Here is a 22,963-nt window from a genome sequence, read left to right on the forward strand (position 1 = left end):
TAACGATCGAGTAAAATAGTCTACTGTTTTTAGATCCACGTACAAGTAGAGTTGAAAACAAAGTGAAGGTTATTTTCTTTTCTAAAGAACTTCATCAGTTATCCAATAAAACTTAAGCTATGTGTTTTTTTTTTTAATTACGCATTTATTGAATGATTGTATACTTAATTTTAGTCAGATGCAAGTATGTTTCAATCAACATATGAACATATGTTTGTATTCATGTTTGCGAGCCCACTTCATATTCTTAATATATTTTAGTTATGTTTAAATGTGTATAATTGCACGATTAGTACGAATTATCTATAGTACTTCAATATGTTTCCTTTTCAACTTTTCATTCAGCTTTAAGATTTCTGTTAATTTAAATATTAGTTGTGTAATTTTGCATATCTATACATATGTAGTTACGTTCGAAATTTATTTTTTTTTTTGTGTGGTAACAAAATCGAATTTAGTAATCGTTGCATTTGTAATGCAATGCATGTGTGTATGTATGTGTTCGAGGATCTTGTCGTGTGTATATCATAAAGATAAGACAGGGACAGATTTGTAAAAATATATACATATTTAAAATTATTATTTTTTTCTATTACCATATAACTGACTTTGCTCTAGTCTAAATAGGTGTGTATGTAGGTATGTATATGTGTGATATTTGTGTGATGCATTTGTGTGTGCACTTCCTTGCATAGAAAGTGGTATTTATAAAGCATATTTGAATATTTTCATAATTTTCTCTCACTTATTATCACAAACGAATACCACAAAGCGAAATTGTTTAGTAAACTGTAGTAAAAATGTGCAATGGAAAAATATTGTACGCATTATCGATGATGCAATTTCCAATGAGTACCTCATTAGCTGGATATCGATAACTTTAGACATTTACCTGTTTCGACAGATGCAAACTCGCTTATAAAGTGGTCATACACTGTTTGCCTGAAATAGGCAGTTTTACTGTTCTATGCACATTTTTTCACCACTAATATAGGCTTAACTTGTTCACTTTATTTTTCTTTCAAAAAATGTTGCAGTCTTACAGCAAGTAAGGCATTAAAAAAACTGTTATTTGTATAAAAGAGCCATGCCATGCTTGCAATAAAATTTGCAAAGCATTTTGAATTGATTGGACAAATTTGGCAAATACGGAAATTGAATTTTTGCTCATCTTTCGTTTTTAATTTTTGGTTTTTATATTTTAAGTTTTCAATGAAATTGATGTTTTATGTGCATAGTCGTATGTTATAATAACAATTATAATAAGTAATACAATAAAGTTGTAGGTGTAAAGGGATGTTCGTATAATAAACGGTTAATAAATGTATATACAAACTACATATACTGATAAATACTAGCAAAAATAACAAAAAAAAAATCGTATAAATAGTGTGAGAATATGTAAATATAAATATGTAATCACAAAATACAAATAAAGAGTGTTTGAAACACGAACTTCTGCGGATTTGTTAAAAAAAAACTGAGAACTTCGTGTTACAGCTTATGAAATAGTTGCAAAAAATATATAGCAATTAGCAAAAAAAAAAATAATAAATTTCAGATATGTATGTAGTACGTACATTTACATTTTTTAAAAAGAAAAAAAAATCTTCATTCGTTATTTTATTCCTGTTAGTTAAATTGCAACAATCTTCGCCGCAAAAGTTATTCTTTTACCGCTTTCTGCTTGCTACAAATACTTAACATACAAATTGCGATCGAAATTCAAACTTTTTTAAAAATTTTAAGAAAAAAATAAATCACTATTTCATTATTTTATCTTTAAGTCATCGAATTATATCTGAGATTGCTATCGATAGTTGCATTGCCATTGGCGGCGCTTGTTGTTGTTGTAGCATTTCTTTCATTTTCTCCACTTTCAACGATAGCAGCATGCTGCTCGCTATTATCAAATGTGCCACCAATACCTCCATTGTGATCTAGTTCTGGATCCATGTCAGAGCCGAATTCGCTATAACGTCGCCGCCATGGCCACACTTCGCGTATGCTGTCGACGAGTCGTTGCTGAAACGTTTTATACTCCATATCGAGAGATTGCGTTTCTCCAAAATTGAAATCGGCTACCTCTACTGTGAAGCTGTAAGCGAAAAAAAGAAGTATGTGGTTATTTGAGGTATTGATGCAGGAAATTATTTAAAATCGACTACGTCACATGAACTTATTATCTATTGTACCGCGGATTTTTATAAAAAAAAAAAATCTTCCAAAAAAATATGCAGAATATGTGTGTATATCGTCATTATAAATGCAAAAGAGATTGAGACTGCTGATGTGTTAGCCAGGGAACGTTCTATATAGACTTCAATCGAGAAAATTCTTCTAATAAGTGGCGTATGCTACCATCGTCATCAACATGCCCTATAGCCAAACTCATCTAGCTCGTAAACAACAAAAAAAAAAAAATAACAAAACACGCGACCGAAATCTAACGGAGATTATTACTGGACATTTGCTGGTTAGTACTCATACTAGGAATATGGGCATCGTCTACAATTAACTCTGTAGAAGCTGCTAGAACAAAAACGAACATCGAACAGAGATGATACCATCTTGACCCGTAGCCTTAAAGGGACCATAAGCAAAAAGTAAACTTAATTGAAATCAAAAAAATTTCTATCAGAAGTTTCCAGATGCTTGCATTGCCAAATTTAAAAAAAAAGCCAAATTACTTACCGATTTCGTGATTGTATGTAGTAAGAAACTCCGAAAACTATTAATATTACAGCGATCAAAGTGAATGACACAGGCACCACCACCACGGACAATTGTGATTGCACTTTTGCTAAATAAAATAGAAAGATGAGGTATTTCATTAAATAATTACAATCAATTATCAGCTTCGATTTCAAAATGTAATCGCCAAATATACATACATATCAATATATACATATGTACAAGTGTGCATTGGATTCATGTGATGCGTCCGCGCTTATCACGTACCTTCGTAAATGTTGATGGTGACCTGATTCAACTTCTCAGAGACTTCATTGCGTAGGAAAAATAGAACTGTTTTGCTCTCAAGGAAAAAACGTGTATAATTATATTCGCATTTATCCAGCGGGAAATAGTAGCGACAAGTCTCATTGCCGGTGGCGTTATAAGGCGCTAAGCGGGAATGAGAAGAAATCATAAGTTGGTTTTGAGAATAACAACAAGAAAGCAACATGCAATGTCACTCACCATTGAACACCTGAATACACATTTCCAGCGAAGCAGAGCCTTTACAATTTACTTGAAGGCGCAGCATATCACCACGTTGTAGCCAATTTTGACCATTAGCCTTGAAGTCGGATACGGGTGCTACAACAAAGACAGTTGTAATAAATGCTAAGTTTTTTTGAAATTTTATTTATTTAGGGCCGTTCCTACAGTCAGGAATTAGCTTACAGTCGGCAGTTAATTTTCACTTAATAATTTTTTCCTATTTTAAAGTCAATACTAACCTTTTGTGTAGACATAGTGCTTGAATAGGCCATATAGCTTTTTAGGATCTCTCTGTAAAAACTGCTCAGTGGCACAGTTATAGGGCGGTTCTTCGTCCATCGACAGTGGTGACATAAGTATGGGCAATGCAATCTTTTTAGACGCTGATGTGTTATTTGTAGCGATGGTGGATCCATTCACCGGAATACTCGCATTAAGTGGTGCGGCTGCAGTATGCTGCACTGTTGGATTGGCCGCTAATGGTTTATTTGCAACAAGCGACGTTAATGATATTGGCGAGGCTGCACCGCGTCGACGACGATGCGTAGACGTCGGAGTTGTTGCTGTTGAATTTGAGTTTGCCGGTGGCACTTTGGGTGTTGTTGTACTGGTGTTGGGCTTCAATGTAGTGGTGGTGCTGCTGCTAGTGGTTGTTGTAGGTGTTGTCGTTGTAGGTTTTGGTGTAGTTGTTGTGGTAGTCGTCGTAGTCGTAGTGGTTGTTGTGGTAGTTGTTGGTTCAGGCGGTTTTTCAAAAGTTGCCACGACCTAGCAAGTAAAAAGAGAAAATGCATTAGACAATTTTAAGAAAAACATATTTAATAAATACTATTAAATTAAACGCACCAATGCCTCAATTTTATAACTCTCCTCCGGTTCAGTGTACTGCGCCACATAATCCAGTCCATTAACCACGCCTATATAAGTGCAGTTTCGGAACCAATACGTTTGCACTTCATAGGCCTTATCGGCGAGAAATTTTGCATCGTTTGGCCGTAATTGCACCGTGTGGTTGACTGGCTTCGCTATGGATACAAAATTGTTTTTGCGCTTGGTAGCGTTTTGCAGTAGCCGCAGTTCGCCGCCCAGCGATTCGTCCAGTTTGAAATCCACATGATTGGTGGCTATATTTATCCAGAAAACATAGTTTTTGTCAACCTTTACGGTTGCCCGATAATCCCCGGGTTTTGTTGTGTTCATCGGATATGTTATGGACCAATTGCTGTAGGGATTCTGGCTGTTCAGTTGCTGAAATGAAAAGTGAAGAATTTTAAATTTAATAAATTAGTTGGAAAATTAATTTAGATTATATTGCAAGTTTGTGCCATGAAAATATACCATCAACATTTTGAAGCTTTTACCACTTTTTATTGTACGATTACATAGCCCGAGGACAAGTTTACTATATGTTTCCAAATTATCGAAACAAATTTTTCAACTGCACGGAAATACGATGCTTAGGTGTCAGTTTTTTTTCCTGATATGTTGGAAATATATTTTACTCCATCATGCCTAATTGCATTTAAAAAAAGCCCGGTATTTTTGAAGAAATTCGTTGTGGTATCAAAGTGAGTATCTCGTAATACAAGCCAGATTTGTGGTTCGTCGAATCCTTTCTATTTACCCGTCTAGGAAAATTTTTAAGCAATTTAATTAACAATCAGAGAAAACATTGAAGATAAGATAAATTAAATATTGCAATATGGGCATCAAACTAAAAAGGTTTAGGAAAGTTTACTGCCAAAAATATTTTTGGGGAGGGTTGCCAGCTGTTTGAAATTTTTTTCCATATATTGAATTGATAAAATAAATGAAATATTACAATACGGGTATCAAACTAAAGAAGTTTAAGACAGTTTATTGACAAAAAAAAATTTTGTAGCGGGTTTCCAACTATTTGAAAAATTTTATTCAGTTAAAATGATAAGATAAGGTAAATACTGAATTAATACACCTGTGAAGAAAGTAAACGATATGTAGAATCGCGTTATAAGAGTATAAATTTAATTTCCAGGCTTCAATACCTTTGAAAATATATTAATGAACACCCTTATTCATAAAAAGGAAAATATGTTTCATACATCGAAAACTTGTTTGACAATCACACTTTCTTAGAGCAAAAGAGTTTTGGGAAGGACTAACAATACAAAAATACTTTTGAATGCGCAGTGAAGCACGCCGGGTATTTGCTACATTCCAATAAAAAAAAAATCATCCTGAAGTAGGTTCAACAACTACATCAGTGCTGGGTAAATAAGGTAACTTCCAGTCACTTGGAAATGTTTAAATTAATATTTTTTCTCATTAAAATTAAACATGTGCCATTGGAACACCCAAGTTCAACGCTATCTATAGCTGATCCGCATTGTAATCAGTTAAATCTGCCTTGACATATTCCATATCAAAAGTAACGCCACGAAACAATGCATATTCTCACTGCATAAAGGAATGAAAGCGTACTAAATATACAATATGAGTTACATACTAATGTATTTTTGTATGTATGTAAGTAACTATTTTTATATTTAACTGCACTCTTTTGTTATTATAATTTACGTTATTTTGAATTCAGAATATGTACTTCAATATATGTACTATACGTACATATACTGACATGCATACACATGCACTGTCTTTTAATCACATATGTACGTATGTATGTACATATTAATAGTGTTAAATCAAAATACTATTCAGATTACGAAGTTCAAAATTTAGATACAAATTTTTTGAATTTTTCTAAGGTCTTTATAAAGTGGAAAAGTTGGACTTAAGTGGTTTTGATTAAAGCATTAACCATATTTTTATCAAAAAAAAAAAATTACGAAAAAATTGTAGCTTGAAAAACATTGCAAAGATTTAACAAAATACACCAGGCACTCACTTTTGATCGCCAGTGTAAATTAAATTACAATAAAATTACACTATTAAAATTAAACACAAAACTTTCAAAAATAAATTATAAACCAATACAAACACAATTAATTCAAATTGTTTAAATGGAAGTGAATGACAGAATGCGGTGCAAGCATGCACACATTCCAGTGTTCATAAAAAGGAGAAAAAAAAAACATTTACACCGGCAGACACGCAATTCACGACAAAGAATTAAATTTAAATATGCACGGTGCATTTCGCTGAATTGACAGTCATTAATTAACATAAAATAGAATAAATAAGTTTGCTTATAAAAGAGTTACTGGAATTGCATACTAAAAAAAACTAATAAATAATAAAACGAATGTACGTTTCAGATGAATGAGATGACAATAGAAATACTTATTTATTTTGTTATAAACCAGTTTGTTTGCTAGCCCTAAATATCGCACATCAAGACGCACGCCATAAATTGGAGGAGAAGCTGGGCCAAATTAAGTACACTTAACAAGGGCAATTGTACATTTTTTGAGGTGGAATTTCATAAACGAACGAATTCTGACACGTTTGCGTTTATCGCTGTGAGCTACAGTGCCGGGGGGATATGGCGAAAGAGTCGACAGAAAGAGAACGATGGCGTTGAAATCGAGACAAGGGAAAAAACAAGAACACGGCCAAAGTCACAGACAAATACTTAAGCAAAAACAAAGGCAAAAACCGTGGCTAATATAGGTCTAAAGACAAAGCAAATAAATGAAAATGAAGATGAAAATGGAAATAAAGGCAAATGTAAAGATAAAGATGAAAATAAAAATAAAGATAAAAGACAAAGATACAAATAGAGCTAGAGATAAAGTAAAATATATGAACAAACACAAAGCTGAAGACAAAAACAAAAACACGGACAAACACAAAGTCAGAGGCATGGTTAAAAAAATGTTAATCGACAAAAACGCGCCAATGCATTTCTTCTTACAACAAGTATAAATATACATATGCAATATTGGCAGTTACTGCAAGTGCAGTCCGAAAACATTACCGGAGAGATATGCATATGAGCATTTCCACAGAATAGTCAACCAGGACCGAGAAGTAAAATGAGCAATCAGTTGTGTAGGAGCTATAAGTTATGTAAGTGGTCCCATTTCCCAGTCGGATATCTTGAAAACTGACGGACTAAATTGCGATCAAACAGACGGACAGCTGAACTTGGCAAATCGACTTAGCTCGACGTTCTGATCATTCTTGTACCTTCAAACATCGGACCAAATTTATAATACCACTTCATGTTCATGAAGGTATAAAAAATGATGGAAAAACCGTACGTTCGCTTAAGCTTATAAATAAAAAACTAATAGAAATATTTCAACACACAATTAGTTAGATGGAAGTTACTTTATTCCAGGGCCGAACACAACAGTGATTGATGAAAACTGTTATGGAAAAATTCACTAAGAAGGAGATGTTCTACAACTAGGTGATACATACCAATCGATTTCTTTGTTCATAGAGACTCAAATTTCAAAATAAATTTTTATTTGCAATTTTTATGCAAAATTAAAAAAAAAAGAACAATTATTTTTGATTTTTATATTATACTTAAGTCCAAAATAACAATTATTTTTGATTTTTATATTATATGTCTTAGATAACAATTATCGAAGACTTTTATTTATAAAAGTCATCAATAAAAATTAGTCAGAAACTTTTACTTTTGAATGTCATCAATATAAATCAGTCACCGACTTTTAGTTTTAAAATCATTCGTATAAAAGTCATTAACATTTTTCGCAGTTAAGAAGGTGTTGGGAAACAAACGTTTACTACGACGACACAACAAATGACTTTTATAAGTACGATTTAAAAAATAAAGGTCAGTGACTGATTTTTATAGCTGAATTTTATAAATAAAAGTCTTCGATAGCTGTTATCTGAGACATATAATTTAAAAATCAAAAATAACTGTTATTTGCAATTATTTAGATAAAAATCAAAAATAATTCTTATTTTGGATTTATAATATAAAAGTCAGAAATAACGGTTATTTAAGGAGTAATTAAATAAAAGTCAAACAATACGTGTTAGAGCGATTTTTTTTTTAATAAAGTTGTAACTGTTACGGTCTCTGCTTTATTCCACTTTAATATACAATTAATCGTGTTAGAATATTCTGTTCCATTTCGCAATTTCTTGCATTTTTTTAATTTGCAGCCAAAAGCGACTTCCATTATTCGTACGTTCGCAACAGCATGTTTGTTGCTAACATATTGAAAAATAAAAATCGAAAGATCATTCCTTTTATCAAAAAATTTATAGAAATTTATGTTTGGAAATGCCTATATATGTAGCAAAAGCTCGGTTTCACACTACAACATTTCTGCCAGCAGAACAACTCTGTTTGTAAGCAGGAGTGGCGGTGGGTGGGGTAAAGTTTCTCAAAAGGTTGTCCCGTATTAAAGTGGCAGTTCTGCGCTGCAGCACACTAACACATGCGCAACTTCGAAAATGACCTGCAGGAAACAGGGCTAGTTAATAGCTAACTTTTAACTACCCAGCAGTCTACTAGTTGTAGTTACTTCCTTCAGCCGTAAATAACTACTTTTAAAGGGCGACATAAAATATCAACAAAACAAAACTTGTTATAATTTTGGGCCAAATTCCTTATTTAATTGTTTGCTGGGTTATGGAGGGAAGGAAGAAAATTTACTTTCGTTTCTCTTTTTCATCGGCCTAAGTAGCTCCATAACCCAGCAAACAAAACTTGTTACATTTTTATTCATTTACTTTATTTAAGATTACATATTTGCTTATTTGTTTCGAGAAAGCATCTGTGAACTGCAGCAAAAAAAATGTATTTAAAGTAATTATTGTATGAGGACATTTAAATAGAAACTTATTTAAAGAAAACAGACTCCCGATAACGTCTGCATGACTCCTGCACTACTTTTCAATTAGTTTCCAGTTAGTTTTATCATTAGCTAATTAAAGGTGAGGTATTTGTCGAAATCACGCAAAAAAGCTAACAATAACTTGGCTATTTTTTATCAATTTATATTTTTTCTGCAGGGTGCCCTTGGCAATTTTAAAGCGCAAAAGTAACAATTACTCTCAAATTTCCTGTGCGTACCCTTCAAACAATTTTATGAGTGCTCATAATTTATGAGTCTAAAATGAGTCTTTCTTTCGTCATAAATATGATTATACGACCAGTCAGATTTTATATATGAATATTTTTTTTTAAATATATAAACTAAAATGCACCCGCTACGTTCTAAAATTTTTTAAACAACTGCTGAAGTCATTTGACAGTTGAGCGAATGTATCAGTGTTGCCACAAAAAAAATTACAAAATTCCTCAAAAACAAATGAAAAATCCTCAAAACCCGAACAAATTACTCAAAATTTTCTTATTACAGATATGAGTATTGTGTACTGCATACTATTCACAGGTACTTCGTATAAAAATTAATTACATTCTCTAATTCAATTGGTATATTTGTTTTTGCGGAAAAAATTATCGATAACATTTTTAATATTTAGTAGCACACCACACAAACGGCTTGACAAACCAAGCGAAATATCCCTTTGCTTAAAGCTATTTATGTTGCGTATCGAGGGGTTTGAAGGTTTGACAAGCCCTTTGAGGGAAATGTGAACAAAAATCTAAATTTTTTTATTTTATGGCCGCCATGTTGACTTTTGATCAAACCGCTTACGTTGCGTATGATAAAATCGCCTCATTCGAAACCGAATTTTTACCGAATGAGGACTCAAGAGAGAAAAATCGAAGAAAACCAATCCCTTTTCCGGAAGAAAACTAAAATTCTTTGCTTGAACGAGTCATGTTTGCATGGTGTATGGCGAAATGGGAAAAGTAGGTTTCAAGAATGTTTGACAAGCCGCTTGTGTAGTGTATTTCGCTCTTTATAAAACTTCGGAAAGCGTTTTATTCAAAAATTTGCGGTGCGATTCAACAACTCTGCTGTGTAAAACATGGTTGCATTTGTTATCTGCAAATATATCGAGAGAAAATTCCTCAAAATAAAACTCCTCAAAAAATACTCAAACGCACCCGAAATTCCTCACGTTTTGAGGAATTACTCACAAAGTGGCAACACTGGAATGTAGTGAGTGTCGTATATGCAACCTGCGTAAAATTTAGAGACAGTCTGACAAACTACATATATCAGAACTATCTCTGAACTAGTGCAAAACGGATGCAGAGCGGGACAGTTGACACTTAAATGTGCAAATGCTCACTACTCGTACTCGAGAAGACCTCCGACTCATCGTTGGTCGCGAGTTCTAATCGCGGTGGAGGGAGTTGTGAGTTTCCAAATTGAATTTTGAAAATGGAATCTGTAACGGAAAAGAAAAAATCTAAAAAAATATACAAAAACGAATCTTCAAACCGTTTTCTTATACCAAAAAAACTGTCCAACTGCACTGGGCGACAATTGCCACCGCCAATGACATCGCCGTGTAAAACTCGACAGTTGAAAGCATTGCTTGGGTATTGATCTAGAACTAGTACTTTCGGCAAAAGCTCTACTTCTACGCTAGTCCTGAGCTAGTCAGATTTTCGGCAGGGCATTCACAGATACCAATACATTCAAAACATGCGCATACGCAGAACATACATTCCCAACGGAATTGAAAGTGAGCAGCTCCCCTAAGGAGCAAGTAGGAAGCAGTACAAATGCGAAGTAAAAAATAAATGTTTAAATTTCTTACAATGCTCAGAAAAGAATACCATTTTCGCTAGTTACATAAAATATTTTCGGTTGAGTAAAAAAAAAGTAAGTAAAAAGTACAAAATTAGATCGACAATTCGGTTTGTCGAAACGCCAAATGAAGCGCCTTATTGCCAAGCAACTGAAGAACGATAACGATACAAGACGGGAAAATGGTAATAGTAGCCGCGGGTACTTGAGGGGGAGGGGGGAATTTTACTTGCAGTGAGTATTGTACATCTACCGAATCTTTTAATAGTTTGTTTAAATTAAATATGTAAGTGTGATAGGAAAATCGTTGCAGTACCTTCGAGTAAATATCTGCACTACGGTGTGCACAAAGATTTGGAAAGATGAAGAAATTATAAGTGGTTTAGAAAATAACTACGCAATTATAGCCAGTAATGGGGTGCATTTCTCATCAAAAGCATCAAAAGAAAAGCAATTTTAGATTGGGGCTTATATGACACAGCCGCACGACGTAAATTTCCATTTGGCAGCATTAGTGAGTGATGTTAAACATTTGTTTCTGTTCGTGCATTTGTGACAGGAACCATGTGTTACACCAGTAGTAGAGGGTGTTTCAAATGCACCCAAACAGCACGAATAGGTGTAGTATTTGTATGACTTTGGGTTGTATGACAAAAGGACAGAAAAACGATAACAAAAGGCGTTGAGGTCTATGTATATTCTCGCCTGAAATGTAAAAAGACGTAACAACATCGTCAGTGAAATGGAAAAAGTCGTGACTAATATTTTTTTTTTTCATAAAACGATGTAAGGAGTTGTAATTCGATGGAATCCATCATATCAATCAAAAAGTGAGTTTTGTATTTTTTATAAGTTATGACTTTTTGCATTTCAGTGACGATGTTTGTTACGTCTTTTTGCATTTCAGGTGACGATATGTAGTATGTATGTAAGTAATTAATCACCCTCTCACTTTCCTTTTTATTTATAAGGCCTTAGAAGACTATGTAATACAAATTATATTTATATACTATTATATAGGTGTTCTAAAATGTTCCCTCCTAATGTAAAATTCGATCCAGAAGGCAATGATGCAATAACCATCTTAAACGCTAAACTGAAAAAAATAGGTATATACTACGACGCTTAACACTCCTTACTATTCAACTTTTAATAACAATTTCTCAATCCAGAAGAGCAAAACAACTATTTGCAAAAAGAACTGAAAAACGTATCGTCTATGCTTGCCAAGCATATGGTCTATTTGGAAAGACTTTCCAATCATGTTTTCCCGAAGACTTTAAATTTCAACTTTTTTCCATTTAAATCAAAAGAAGAAATGGACGATGTGGAGAAAAATGTTAAATCTATGCCAACAAATGAAGTTGTATGTTTTTCAGTATACATATTATTGACGTATTTTTTCTTATACATACATATATGTATGTAGTTGCTTACAATTTTTGGGAAATGTTTAGTACCACTCACACCGTTTTTTGGGTGGGGAGCGAAGCGGGAGGGGGCGGGGCCCCCAAAACACCCCCCAATAGAAAGGAGACAGTCGCCGCTTTCTAAAAAGGGGAACCCCTCCCTTGGACTCCTCCCACAGGCACCTAGGGAACCGTTTGAAAAAGGGGGAAAAACGGATTTTTCTTAGGCAAACTGAGCAGTTTGAAGTGGAATATGACCCAACTAACAGAAACCGTGGGATTTTTTAATAAAAGAAATTATGCCAAATTAGATATGGGGGGATTTTGAATAAAGAATAAAAAGTTAATTAAAAATAGAAAAAAAAAGTTTTTATAAAAAAAAATGTTCTTTTTAACAAATGTATTTTTGCGTAGAATTCCTTTCTACGTAAGCGGCCTTCGGCCGCACTTAGGGATTATAACCCTCAGGCAGTAGAATTCTCCTTTCTGTGTTGCCAAAGAAGGGGGCCTGAACACCTTTTGCAGAGAACACCTTTCTGCGTAGGCGGCCTTCGGCCGCACTTAGGGATTATAACCCTCAGGCAGTAGAATTCTCCTTTCTGTTTTGCGAAGAAAAGGAGCTGAACACCTTTTGCAGAGAACACCTTTGTATATTTTTAATGCTTACTGGGTTATGTCCTATCTTCTTTTGTCTCATTCTTTTGCATATTTTGGAGTTTGACAGCTGAACTCCGCCATTTAATTTGCATATGCAACCAAAGTCAGACGCGTGATTTTGAAGGTGTTTTTATTTAATGAATTGTGATGAATTGGTTAATATTAAAGTCGTAAAGCAAGTTATAGCAAATCAAGTAAAGTGTAAAGTGAAGGGGAATACAAAAATATATTGGTAAAGTGGCTAATTTAAGCAGAATAGGAGTGATAAATGTACGCTAATTTCCGAATTTTACAAAAAAGGGCATATTTCAAACCCAATTTGTAAATAAATTAGTAACCAAAATTTACAAAAGTGAGTGTTAAAATATTGCGTGGACCCTTGGCTACAAGTGTGTGAAATTTTTTTTTGGATCGGGCCACCCATTTGGACGGAATAGCCCGAAATAGTTGTGAGCGGTACTAAACCCCACCCCAATTTTTACAAATTATTTGTCTTTCACAGATGGAATATATAAGAGAAACCATCGGGCCCAATGATATTTCGAAGTCGCTTAATAAATTGTTTACGGAAGAATTTTTGTTATCCTTAAACTGGGATGGCAACCAGAAAAAGTTAGCATTGCGAAAATATAAAATCTTTTCAAAATATGCTTTTGGTAAGTTAACCTTCATTAGTAAGTCATAACGTGTTTATTTATTTATTTTTATCACTCATACGCCATGTCCCGTTTATGTTTATCGCACACCGTCTTCAAAAGAGGCACAACTCAAAATTTGGCATTTTTTAAATTATGCGCTAAAAATGTACACAGAGCTTTTATTTACCTTTCAGCAAAAGCTAGTGCAAATTTTTGTTATAATTTAAAGATAAAAAACAAACTTAAGGTAAAGTCTCCCTTGCCCATATGATTATCATGTGCTAAGAAATTGTTTTTTGCAATTTCTGAGGAACGCGTAATTTTGATTTGTGCCCCTTTTGAAGACGGTGAGCGATATGTAGTTTTGTGATTTAGCATCACTCGTATGCCATGTGTTTTATACACATACATTTGAATTGCGTTTCACAATTTGGTATGTGCTTATATTTTTTATAAAGATGCGGTGAAACGAGAAGATTACGATTATTCGGATTACGAAGCATCAATGCGGAAAGGTTTCCGAAAGATGAAGAATAGGGTGTATAGGAGACGCTACAATAATAAGCTGACCAGTGAAGCAGCATCCACGCTAGACAAAAATTAATATTTAAAAATTATTTGAATTAAATCTTAAGTATGTTCATTGCAATTAAGTACCTTTAGATGTTAACAAACTTGTATTAACATGAAACTACATACATACATATGTACATATATTTTAATTTGAGCTAAGGCATTGTAAACACTTTCAAAATCAAGTTCATGTTGAGTTAATATGTAATTTATAATATATAATTACGGTGACCATCCGTCCTGTATTATAGGGGACAGTCCTTTTTTTCGTCAATTGTCCTGGTAATTTATTTATTTCATACGGGACGCCAAAAGTTCTGTATTTCTTTTAATGTCTCGTATTTGTGTCGTATTCGGTATTTTGGCGCCCTAGCAGCTCATAAAAATGACATGCCTATGAACTAGTAGTTTCGAATCGAGGAGCACATATATATGTAGTTGGTTTCTGAAGTTATAAGTCTGCGTATTTGTGAGTAGATATGAATCGAAATTAGTCGTTAATGATTATTGTTCAAGTTTCTAAAAGAAATTACCCTAGTATTAGCTTTTAAAAGGGTTTTTTCAACTCATTTTACGTTTGATATACTTAATGGGGCAAAGCATATTGAATAGGTAGTAGAAGTAGAGCAGCTGATCTTGCTTTTGTTGAATATCTCGTCTTTAAATTGCCATTTTTCTGCAGTTTTTTGCCCCGGGCGGCAAAATCCTCATGGTGCGAACACTCTAGGGTTAAATTACAAAATGCCAGGTAAGTTCAAGTTAATTTTTTACCATCTTATTATCAATTTAAACTTAACACCGTCTCTGGCAGACGCTTCAGAAGTATAGGCTCAATGTGTGTATGAGCACATACAATCCTTACCACCAAAACCTCTACTGAACTTTCTGAAGGAGCTAGGTTTAGAAGAATGGTTGTGACGAACATAGAGTACAATAGACCTATATGTATGCCCGAGTCCATACCTCAAGTTATATATTCTACATACGTATGTGCATATGTATAGTATATATACATACATAGAGTACATTAAATTTGCAATATTTATCTTTGTATTCTTATATTTGCTTTAAGCCGTATACACTTTGGCGGGCCGCTGAACTTTGTAATGCAATAAAAGACAAAATATCAAAAGTTTATCTTTGGCTTCCCAGCTGAATCAACATTGAAATTTAATAAGAATTTCACATAAAATGCGCAATAATAAAACCCATTAAAATTTAATAAATTGTTTTATTTAACTAGAAATTTTTGATTTTCTTTTTGTTGCAAATTGTATTCTTATTTGCAGCAAATGGGAATTATTTAGGTAAATGTCTCGAATTAATTCTTATTTTAAATAAATTGATATTTATAAAGTCAAACCTTTTCTAAAGTAAATTGCGCGCACCTACATACATATGTACAGTATGTTGTTGTTGTTGTTGTAGCGGCTACAACAACCCCGCCCAGGACGGTTGGTATCTCAGTCGTTGTCGTCAAGTTCCACTAACGGCAACCCTAGGAAGCGTGCAGCTTCTGTGGGGTTTGTCCACAGGGACAAGGCCGTTAGGGTTGTCGGGTATGTACTTATCGTTGGTGAAATGTAGAAAGCCTCAACTGACCTTTAATTTTTTTACAGGAGAAGCAATAAGACGAACCTCCTACACCGAAAACTCTGTGCGTAGGGCCATACAATCATCGAGCTTTGAGTTGCGACTATAAAATTTATTTTAGTATAATTTTTAGTATAAGCTACTTAAAAATGCAAAAAACCGCATTTTGAAAAAAAAAAACTGTAAGTTAGGGTTTCATCAATGATAGGCATGTAGAATCTACAAGTGCAGGTACACACAAACATAGGTACTTACAATACATATGAATTCTTCAGGAATTCCTCTAAATTCTCTATTTTTCATTCAAAGCACGACTATAACTAGTTTTTTCTACGGGTCTTGAATGTGATATACATACCTATTAATGCATTACGGTAACACTTATTTTCTCCGACTTAATTTTTTTCTGTGCTGCTTCTCAGCTTGTACAAATTAGAAGGCACAAAATTTTTACTCGATTAGAAAAGAAAAAGGATACCCCGAGATCTTTACTATTTGAAAAAATTTCTATAAAACCACGAAACAAATATTTAATATTTTTGTATTATGTACAGAACTATAAAGATTAGTTCTTTTTATTATTAAACGTGAATAAGAAGTGTGTACGAGGTGAAAGAAAAATGTATAGCAGATTTAAAAGTGATTTGTATATGAAATTTTTCCTTTTTAACCGACTTCACAGAAAGGAGAAAGGTTATAAATTCGTTGGAATATTTTTTTCTTTATGTATGGACCTCGATAATCGATTTCTTTAATTGTTTTTTTAAAGGAAATGTGTTACCTCACAGGTGGTCCCAGTCGGTTTTGTTGTTTGCTTAAAGTTTACATGTCAGAGTATAAAAGTGTTCTTTGAAATTAGTATATTTTAATATAATTGTAGATTCTCAAGGTACTTGTGGATAAGCAGTCCCCAACATATATTTTTAACTTTGTTTGGAATGAATTCAATAAAAATGTGCATGCACAGATTATGAGACTTTGCTTTTTTATTCAAAAAAGCAGTTGGCAAGCAAATTTGGACTTTGAAAGTCTATTCAAATTTCTCACAGCTCATTTTTGCACGGATTGAAACCAAGTTTAAGAATAGTGCATTCAAAAGTGCTGCAATTACAAGAGCCGCCCTATTGAACTTTATTTGATAGGTTATAAGATAGGCCTTCAATTGAGCTTTAGATTCACATTTTTTAATGTTTCCAGATTCTACATCCGAGTCTTCGCTTGCTTTAAGCACTTTGAGCGACCTCTAAATATTTTTTGATTTCCAAATAAAAAAAATATGGGTATATTTTTTTGGTATCTACAGAACTTTCGTCGGTGAAAGCATATTCCGACTTTTATCTACTTTTTCACATAAATTTTTGGACCGCCCTATGTAATACATATGTATGTATGTATGCACATACGTCACATTTCTATGAAGTTATATGCATTCATTCAAAACTATTTATTCTGCGATATTCGCAAGAGTCTAAAAGTGATAAAAATATCAACCAAGCAAATAAAGTTCGTTATTAGTCATGCCAAAGAAATAATCAAAGTAGATACATACATACATATGTATGTACATAAGCTAATTACGCCAAGGATTTATAATCTCAGTGTTATTCTTCTGTAGCTAAGACTTTCGCTGGCAAATTTCGGAGCGTTGATCTCAATCTAATAAGTCGGGGGAATGATTGCATAATGATCGTTTCTACACAATTCCTATAAGATGGGTCTGGATATCTGTATTCCTAAATCCGTTGCATAAACCAATATGCTTTCTTTACTTACCACAAGATTTGCGGCAGGTGTATTATCTTCCCAATTAAACTGGTAATCCCCTTTGCTCGCCACTTGCCCATCTTCGTATAACACAGCACTGAAATTCACCGTGCCACCAATGACGGATGAACCGGTGCTCTTAACTTCGACATAATAAGCTGCCACTGCAATCGGGAAAGTGAATAGTGATTAGTAAAAATTACATTATATGCATAAACTTACAATACCTAAGTATATCTATGTACATATGTACATACATTTATTAAAGGAATGAAACAATTAGTGGGCGGATATCGATTTACAGGCCATTAACAATGGCTGAATACGAAAAACTCATTAGCTTTCTATAGCATATTTATGAATGAATGCGTAGATGCTAACGAGGTGAGGCGAATGGCCAGCAGGATGCTGAGGAATCAATGCACGCATGCAAATATTACCTGTGGTCAATGTTCCCAGTAGAAGTGAAATCAGCAATCCCATGTAACCACATTGTCTTCGGTTCGGCATGTCCGCTTACAAACTTGCTTAGCTTACTATGGAATAACTTATTCTGTTGCACTGGCGAAACTTTTGTTTTATTATTTATTTCCACGTTTGTTTTGCATTTGTCCGTAGTCGCTAACGCCAACGCTAGTGACAATCACTTTATGAAAAATGCGATTTTTTCTCTGCACAACGCTGTCGGCCCCTTTGCACAATCCCACCCACTTTCCAGTTGAGCTCTTGCTACTGGTTCAACTTTCCCACTAATTGTTTCTTAATTTTTCGGTTTGCAAATTACAATTAATAATTATTTCAATGCAATACATTAAATTTTCACAAAAAAGGTGTTCACCCCAACTGCGCATCACTTTTTTACGAACTTTTGCTTCTGATCAGACAAGGAAAATAGAATTTGTAAAATAATCGCTGGTGATACCAGACGCCCGATTTGCACTAATGCTGCCACTATGATGCGAAGAAATACCACACAAGCTGGCAGCACTACAATTGTTTGATTGATGCTACTGGCCGTCTTCACATGCTTGAAAATCTCGCTTGCGTTTGCTTCTTTCTCTCGCAAGCGGATAGAGTTTTGTTGACTGGGCATTTGACTGCATCCTTTTTTATTTCGTCGCCTGGGTAAAAGATTGTCGTATGTTACGCACGTACGTATGACGTTTACGACAATATTTTACCCAGGCGACGATTTGTAAAATGTTGCCAAAAAAGAAGGTATAGATTTCGGTTCTTTGGCATCAGCTTTAATCAAACAGTCACATTTACAGGTGGAAATACATATTGTGTAAGAACACTTTTAGTTATTTATTATGTATTTCTTCTTTTTATATAAAATATCCCTTAATCAATCACGCCCATTTGGTTCTTTTTAAATTTCATTATTTTTTGCACATTAGTGCCCCTGTGGTGTCACTTGTTGTCAAATTTCCAATTTGCTGAGGTGTCAAATAATTGTCAATTTCAGATTAGACAAATTTTTTGCACTCGTGTTGATTTCGTTTTTCGTCTGAATCTGAATGCCTCAAAAATAAAAGAAAAATCGTGGAAAATTAGTGAAAATGTCCAAGGATCCGAACCAAAAGGAAGCTATCATAAAAGCTGCATATGCGGATGTAAATAAATTTGGTCAAAATGGCGAATACGAAAAGGCAGTCAAGGCGGTGAATAGAGGTATGTAGTAGTTGTTGTGTTTGGTCCTCCCCCGGGAACGCCTCTCGTAGAATCAGTCGGATACCATTAATTTTTTTTACTTTATCCATAGTTTTGGGCGTTGCGCCGGATGATCAGACAGCTTTGCATTGCAAAGTTGTTTGCCTGATACAACTTTCAAAGTTCGAGGAGGCATACAAATTCATAGAAAAGAATAAACTTGCCGCCACTCTAGTGCTGGAAAAGGCCTACTGCGAGTATCGCTTGAACAAGCCCGAACAAGCATTGAAAACTATTGATAATGCTGATATTAATCCATTGCCGGTGAGCTTGAAAGAGTTGCGCACACAAGTGCTATATCGGCTGGAAAGGTATGAGGAGTGCTTTGATGCTTACAGGGAAATAATCAAAAATACCAATGATGATTATGAAAATGAAAGGCGCACAAATTTGAGTGCTGTTGCCGCTAACTTGGCAGTAGATAAGGTATAGAAAACGGTTCGAACGAATTTTTCCTGGTCCACTGAAATGTAAAGTATTTTTGTTATTTCTAGAATAAGGAAATACCCGAGCTGCCGGAAGAAACATATGAGCAGTACTATAACGCCGCTTGCATAGCTTCGAATCGCCAGCGGTATGCCGAGGCTGAGAAAAAATTGCGTGCCAGCGAAAAACTTTGTCGTGAAACTTTGGAAGAGGATGGCGTGACTGAGGAGGAAATGCGCGAAGAATTAGAACCGATACGTGTGCAGTTGGGTTATTGCTTGCAAATGCAGGGGAAATTAAAGGAAGCGGCAGCCATATATGCGGAATGTTTGCGCTTTAAGCCCAAAGATCCAGTTTTAGTTGCTGTGGCCAGCAATAATTCGGTGGTCATCAATAAGGATCAGAACGTGTTTGACTCTAAAAAGAAAATACGCTCGGCTATGTCAGAAGCATGCGAATCGAAGTTGACTAGTCGTCAAAAGAAAGCAATTGCATTGAACAATTGTTTGCTTGCATTTTTTACAAACTCCAGTGACCAAGTACAGCAATTATGCCAGAAGTTAGTGGAAACTTATCCTGATTTGGAATTCCAAACTCTACTTATACGTTGCTCTCAACTCACCAAGGATAAGCGACAGAAAGAAGCAGTGGACTTGTTGAATAAGTACGCGGCTGCACATAAAGAAAATGCCTTTGCATCAAAATTTGCCATTGTGCAACTTTTGCTGTCTCAAGGCAGCCGCAAAGAGGCGATTGATATTCTGCTTTCACTTGGCGAGAAAATGTATAAACCAGGTATTATATCTGCGTTAGTAACACTCTACTTGGGCACTGATAATAAACGCGCCGCATCTGAGCTGCTGAAGTCGGCTGTCGAATGGTATAAAATGAACAATGTAAGCACCCCCTAAAAAAATTTCCTACAATTTTATTTAAAATCGTTTGTTTGCAATTACATACAGGTAAGCAGTGGCGATTTGAGCGATATGTGGCGCCAAGCTGCAGAATTCCACTTACGTGGCGGTGCATCTGAAACAGCAGCCAGTTCACTTGAAGAGCTACTCAAGTTAAATGCCAATGATATGAAAGTATTGGCACAGTTGGTTATTGCATATGCACAATTCAATCCAAAACGTGCCTTGGAATTGAGTAAACGTCTACCGAAACTTGAAACACTTACTACTGCCTCCGAAATCGATGCGTTAGAGGCGGCCAATTGGGTGATGTCTACAAAAGCAGCAAAGAAGACAGCGAATGCTAAAATCGACCAATCCCCTGGCACGCCAGTTGTCGAGAAAAAGAAGAGCCGCAACCGCAAACGCAAAGGTAAACTGCCCAAAAACTACAACGCCGAGGTGCCACCAGATCCAGAGCGCTGGTTGCCCAAATATGAACGTACTGGTTTCCGTAAGAAGCGTGATCGTCGTGCAAAGGATATTATTAAGGGTTCACAGGGTATGGCTAGTGGCGCTGCTGATCAATAGTAAGTTGGCTTAATGCTTTTTTGATTTTTCGTGAATGCATAAGGTTATTTATTTTTCAGTGATATGTCGAATCGTGCCAATCTTAGCAAAAATTCTCCCGCCACCCCTGTCTACCAAGAACCGACACCAGGACCACGTCAGCAGCATCGCAAGGGTGGTCATAAAAAGAAGAAGGGTGGACGTTTCTAAACCCTATGCCACGCTAGCATACTTTAAGCTATTCGGGGAATTTTTTAAAGCATGCTTTTAATATTTTCTAAGTTATTGTGCTTGAATATTACAACAGTAGAGGATATATAAAGCAAAATGCATTTGCATCGAGAATAAGCTGGAAATAAATTATATAAAAGCTCTTCAAATTTGTGGTATTTATTCAATGCCAACACTTTCCATACTTACTATTCTATTTTTTAGTACCAAGTATATGTAGTCTTTAATATACATACATACATATGTATTTGGCGGAAATTTTAGTTTTCTGAGAAATTGTAATTATTATTCATCGTCATCGTCGTTTTGCTTTTTCCCACTATCATCGTTGTTTGTGGTATCATCACGTCGCGCATCGTACGAATGCAGCGGTAATGTCTCTAACCATTCCAACATTGACCGCTCCTTATATTCTGTCTCGTATATATTTGCGTTAATATAACGTTCTATGAATTCTTTAATTTCATCCTCTTGTTTAGTCCAAGTCAGTGGTTCATGAATGCCATCGCCGCCATAACGATCATTATAGCGTTCATAGTGCACTGTGTCTAAAACAAGGCCCAAACCTGGTGCCATCGGCAAATCTAACCGTTCTTCAGTTAGCGCGCGATCCAATGTAGCTGTCGTGGTATTACCACGTGCAATTGCTATCGCCAAACCAACCATTTTCCGAATTTGATGAAGCATGAAACTTTGTCCCTTAACTTTGAGCGTTAGAAATTCAATGCCTTGTGGCGTTACAAATGGTTCGGAGCAACTAAATGACATAATGAAGCGTTTGGCAGAAGGATCCAAAAAGTTTCTGAAAATAAAATAAATAAGCATGTATCAACGTTTAAAGCAGCAATTGCCAAAATCACTTACTTCCGGCTTGTGAAATTGTGAAAATTTTTGGTGCCTTCGTACAGCTTCAGCACCTCTCCTATCTTTAGATGCTGAGCAGGCTCAATACGGTATGACTCAAAAACGTGTTTTTGCCCACAATCAGCAAACGCAACGGATGGCAGTGTGTATGTGTAGGTACGTGCGTTGCACTGGTCTTTCGCATTGAAGCCTTTGGTAACGCGCTCTACTGCAAACAAACGTATTTGCTCCGGCAAATCTTCATTTAAAGCTTTGATGTCCAACGTATCGGCTAAAAGGTGAAATGTGCATGTACATACATATAAGCAACTGCAAATCGATATTCAAATGTGCTCAAACCTTCCAAACTTACGCAATTTTATCGAGCACACTTGTCTCGCCGCAGACACCCCTTTATCGGTGCGTGCGGCACGCTGAAAGCATGCCGCTTGTGCTGCCTCAAAACTTTCCTCTGTAATCCACTTATGTTTTAACATAGCTTTGAACAACTCCTCCTCAATGGTTTGCATGCCCGGATTGCGCTGCATGCCAAAGTAATTGGCACCACAGTAGCTTAACAATATTGCGCATTTTTTTCGCTTCACACGATCTGCTGGATCAAATGCTGGGCGCTTTGTATCACCCGCCTGTTCATCTTGTGTCTTCCAGTCGACCCACTTTCTCCGCTTCAGTTCTCGTTTTTGACGTTTAGTGTCTTTCAATTGTTCAGCCACTGCCGCACGTTCAACCTTCTTCTCCGCCTCCTGCTGCTCCAGTTTGTCAAGCGCTTCAGACATGGCGGCAGCAAATCCTCTGGGTTGTTGTATTTG

General features: G+C 35.2%; 4 protein-coding genes across 5 annotated transcripts; 2 read left to right on the forward strand and 2 right to left on the reverse strand.

Annotated features, from left to right (window-relative positions):
• Positions 1–423: 423 nt before the first annotated feature.
• LOC118750970 lies at positions 424–18,278 on the reverse strand. Its single transcript, XM_036485724.1, has 8 exons — positions 17,898–18,278; positions 17,467–17,621; positions 4,069–4,470; positions 3,465–3,990; positions 3,202–3,321; positions 2,962–3,126; positions 2,695–2,803; positions 424–2,098 (listed from the first exon to the last, which is right to left on the reverse strand). Exons 1-8 carry the CDS (start codon positions 17,965–17,967, stop codon positions 1,783–1,785), a joined length of 1,863 nt encoding a protein of 620 aa, XP_036341617.1. The 5' UTR covers positions 17,968–18,278; the 3' UTR covers positions 424–1,782.
• LOC118750971 lies at positions 10,596–14,374 on the forward strand. 2 transcript variants are annotated; one of them, XM_036485725.1, is made up of 5 exons: positions 10,596–11,057; positions 11,844–11,932; positions 11,996–12,189; positions 13,392–13,545; positions 13,986–14,374. In XM_036485725.1, exons 1-5 carry the CDS (start codon positions 10,951–10,953, stop codon positions 14,129–14,131), a joined length of 690 nt encoding a protein of 229 aa, XP_036341618.1. In that variant the 5' UTR covers positions 10,596–10,950; the 3' UTR covers positions 14,132–14,374. The 2 variants fall into 2 exon arrangements, with proteins under 2 accessions (XP_036341618.1, XP_036341619.1); XM_036485726.1 differs by having other exon boundaries at positions 10,596–10,898.
• Positions 18,279–18,897: 619 nt separating the features above from the next.
• On the forward strand, positions 18,898–21,439 carry LOC118750973 (signal recognition particle subunit SRP72-like). The gene is made up of 5 exons (XM_036485730.1): positions 18,898–19,131; positions 19,223–19,596; positions 19,665–20,492; positions 20,559–21,079; positions 21,140–21,439. Exons 1-5 carry the CDS (start codon positions 19,020–19,022, stop codon positions 21,267–21,269), a joined length of 1,965 nt encoding a protein of 654 aa, XP_036341623.1. The 5' UTR covers positions 18,898–19,019; the 3' UTR covers positions 21,270–21,439.
• On the reverse strand, positions 21,437–22,957 carry LOC118750974 (tRNA pseudouridine synthase A-like). The gene is made up of 3 exons (XM_036485731.1): positions 22,507–22,957; positions 22,155–22,425; positions 21,437–22,092 (listed from the first exon to the last, which is right to left on the reverse strand). Exons 1-3 carry the CDS (start codon positions 22,928–22,930, stop codon positions 21,576–21,578), a joined length of 1,212 nt encoding a protein of 403 aa, XP_036341624.1. The 5' UTR covers positions 22,931–22,957; the 3' UTR covers positions 21,437–21,575.
• Positions 22,958–22,963: the final 6 nt, after the last annotated feature.

This window comes from Rhagoletis pomonella, unplaced genomic scaffold, assembly GCF_013731165.1.
Source record: "Rhagoletis pomonella isolate Grant_MI unplaced genomic scaffold, Rhpom_1.0 Rhpom_scaffold_00475, whole genome shotgun sequence".
NCBI classification, from domain to species: Eukaryota; Metazoa; Arthropoda; class Insecta; order Diptera; family Tephritidae; genus Rhagoletis; species Rhagoletis pomonella.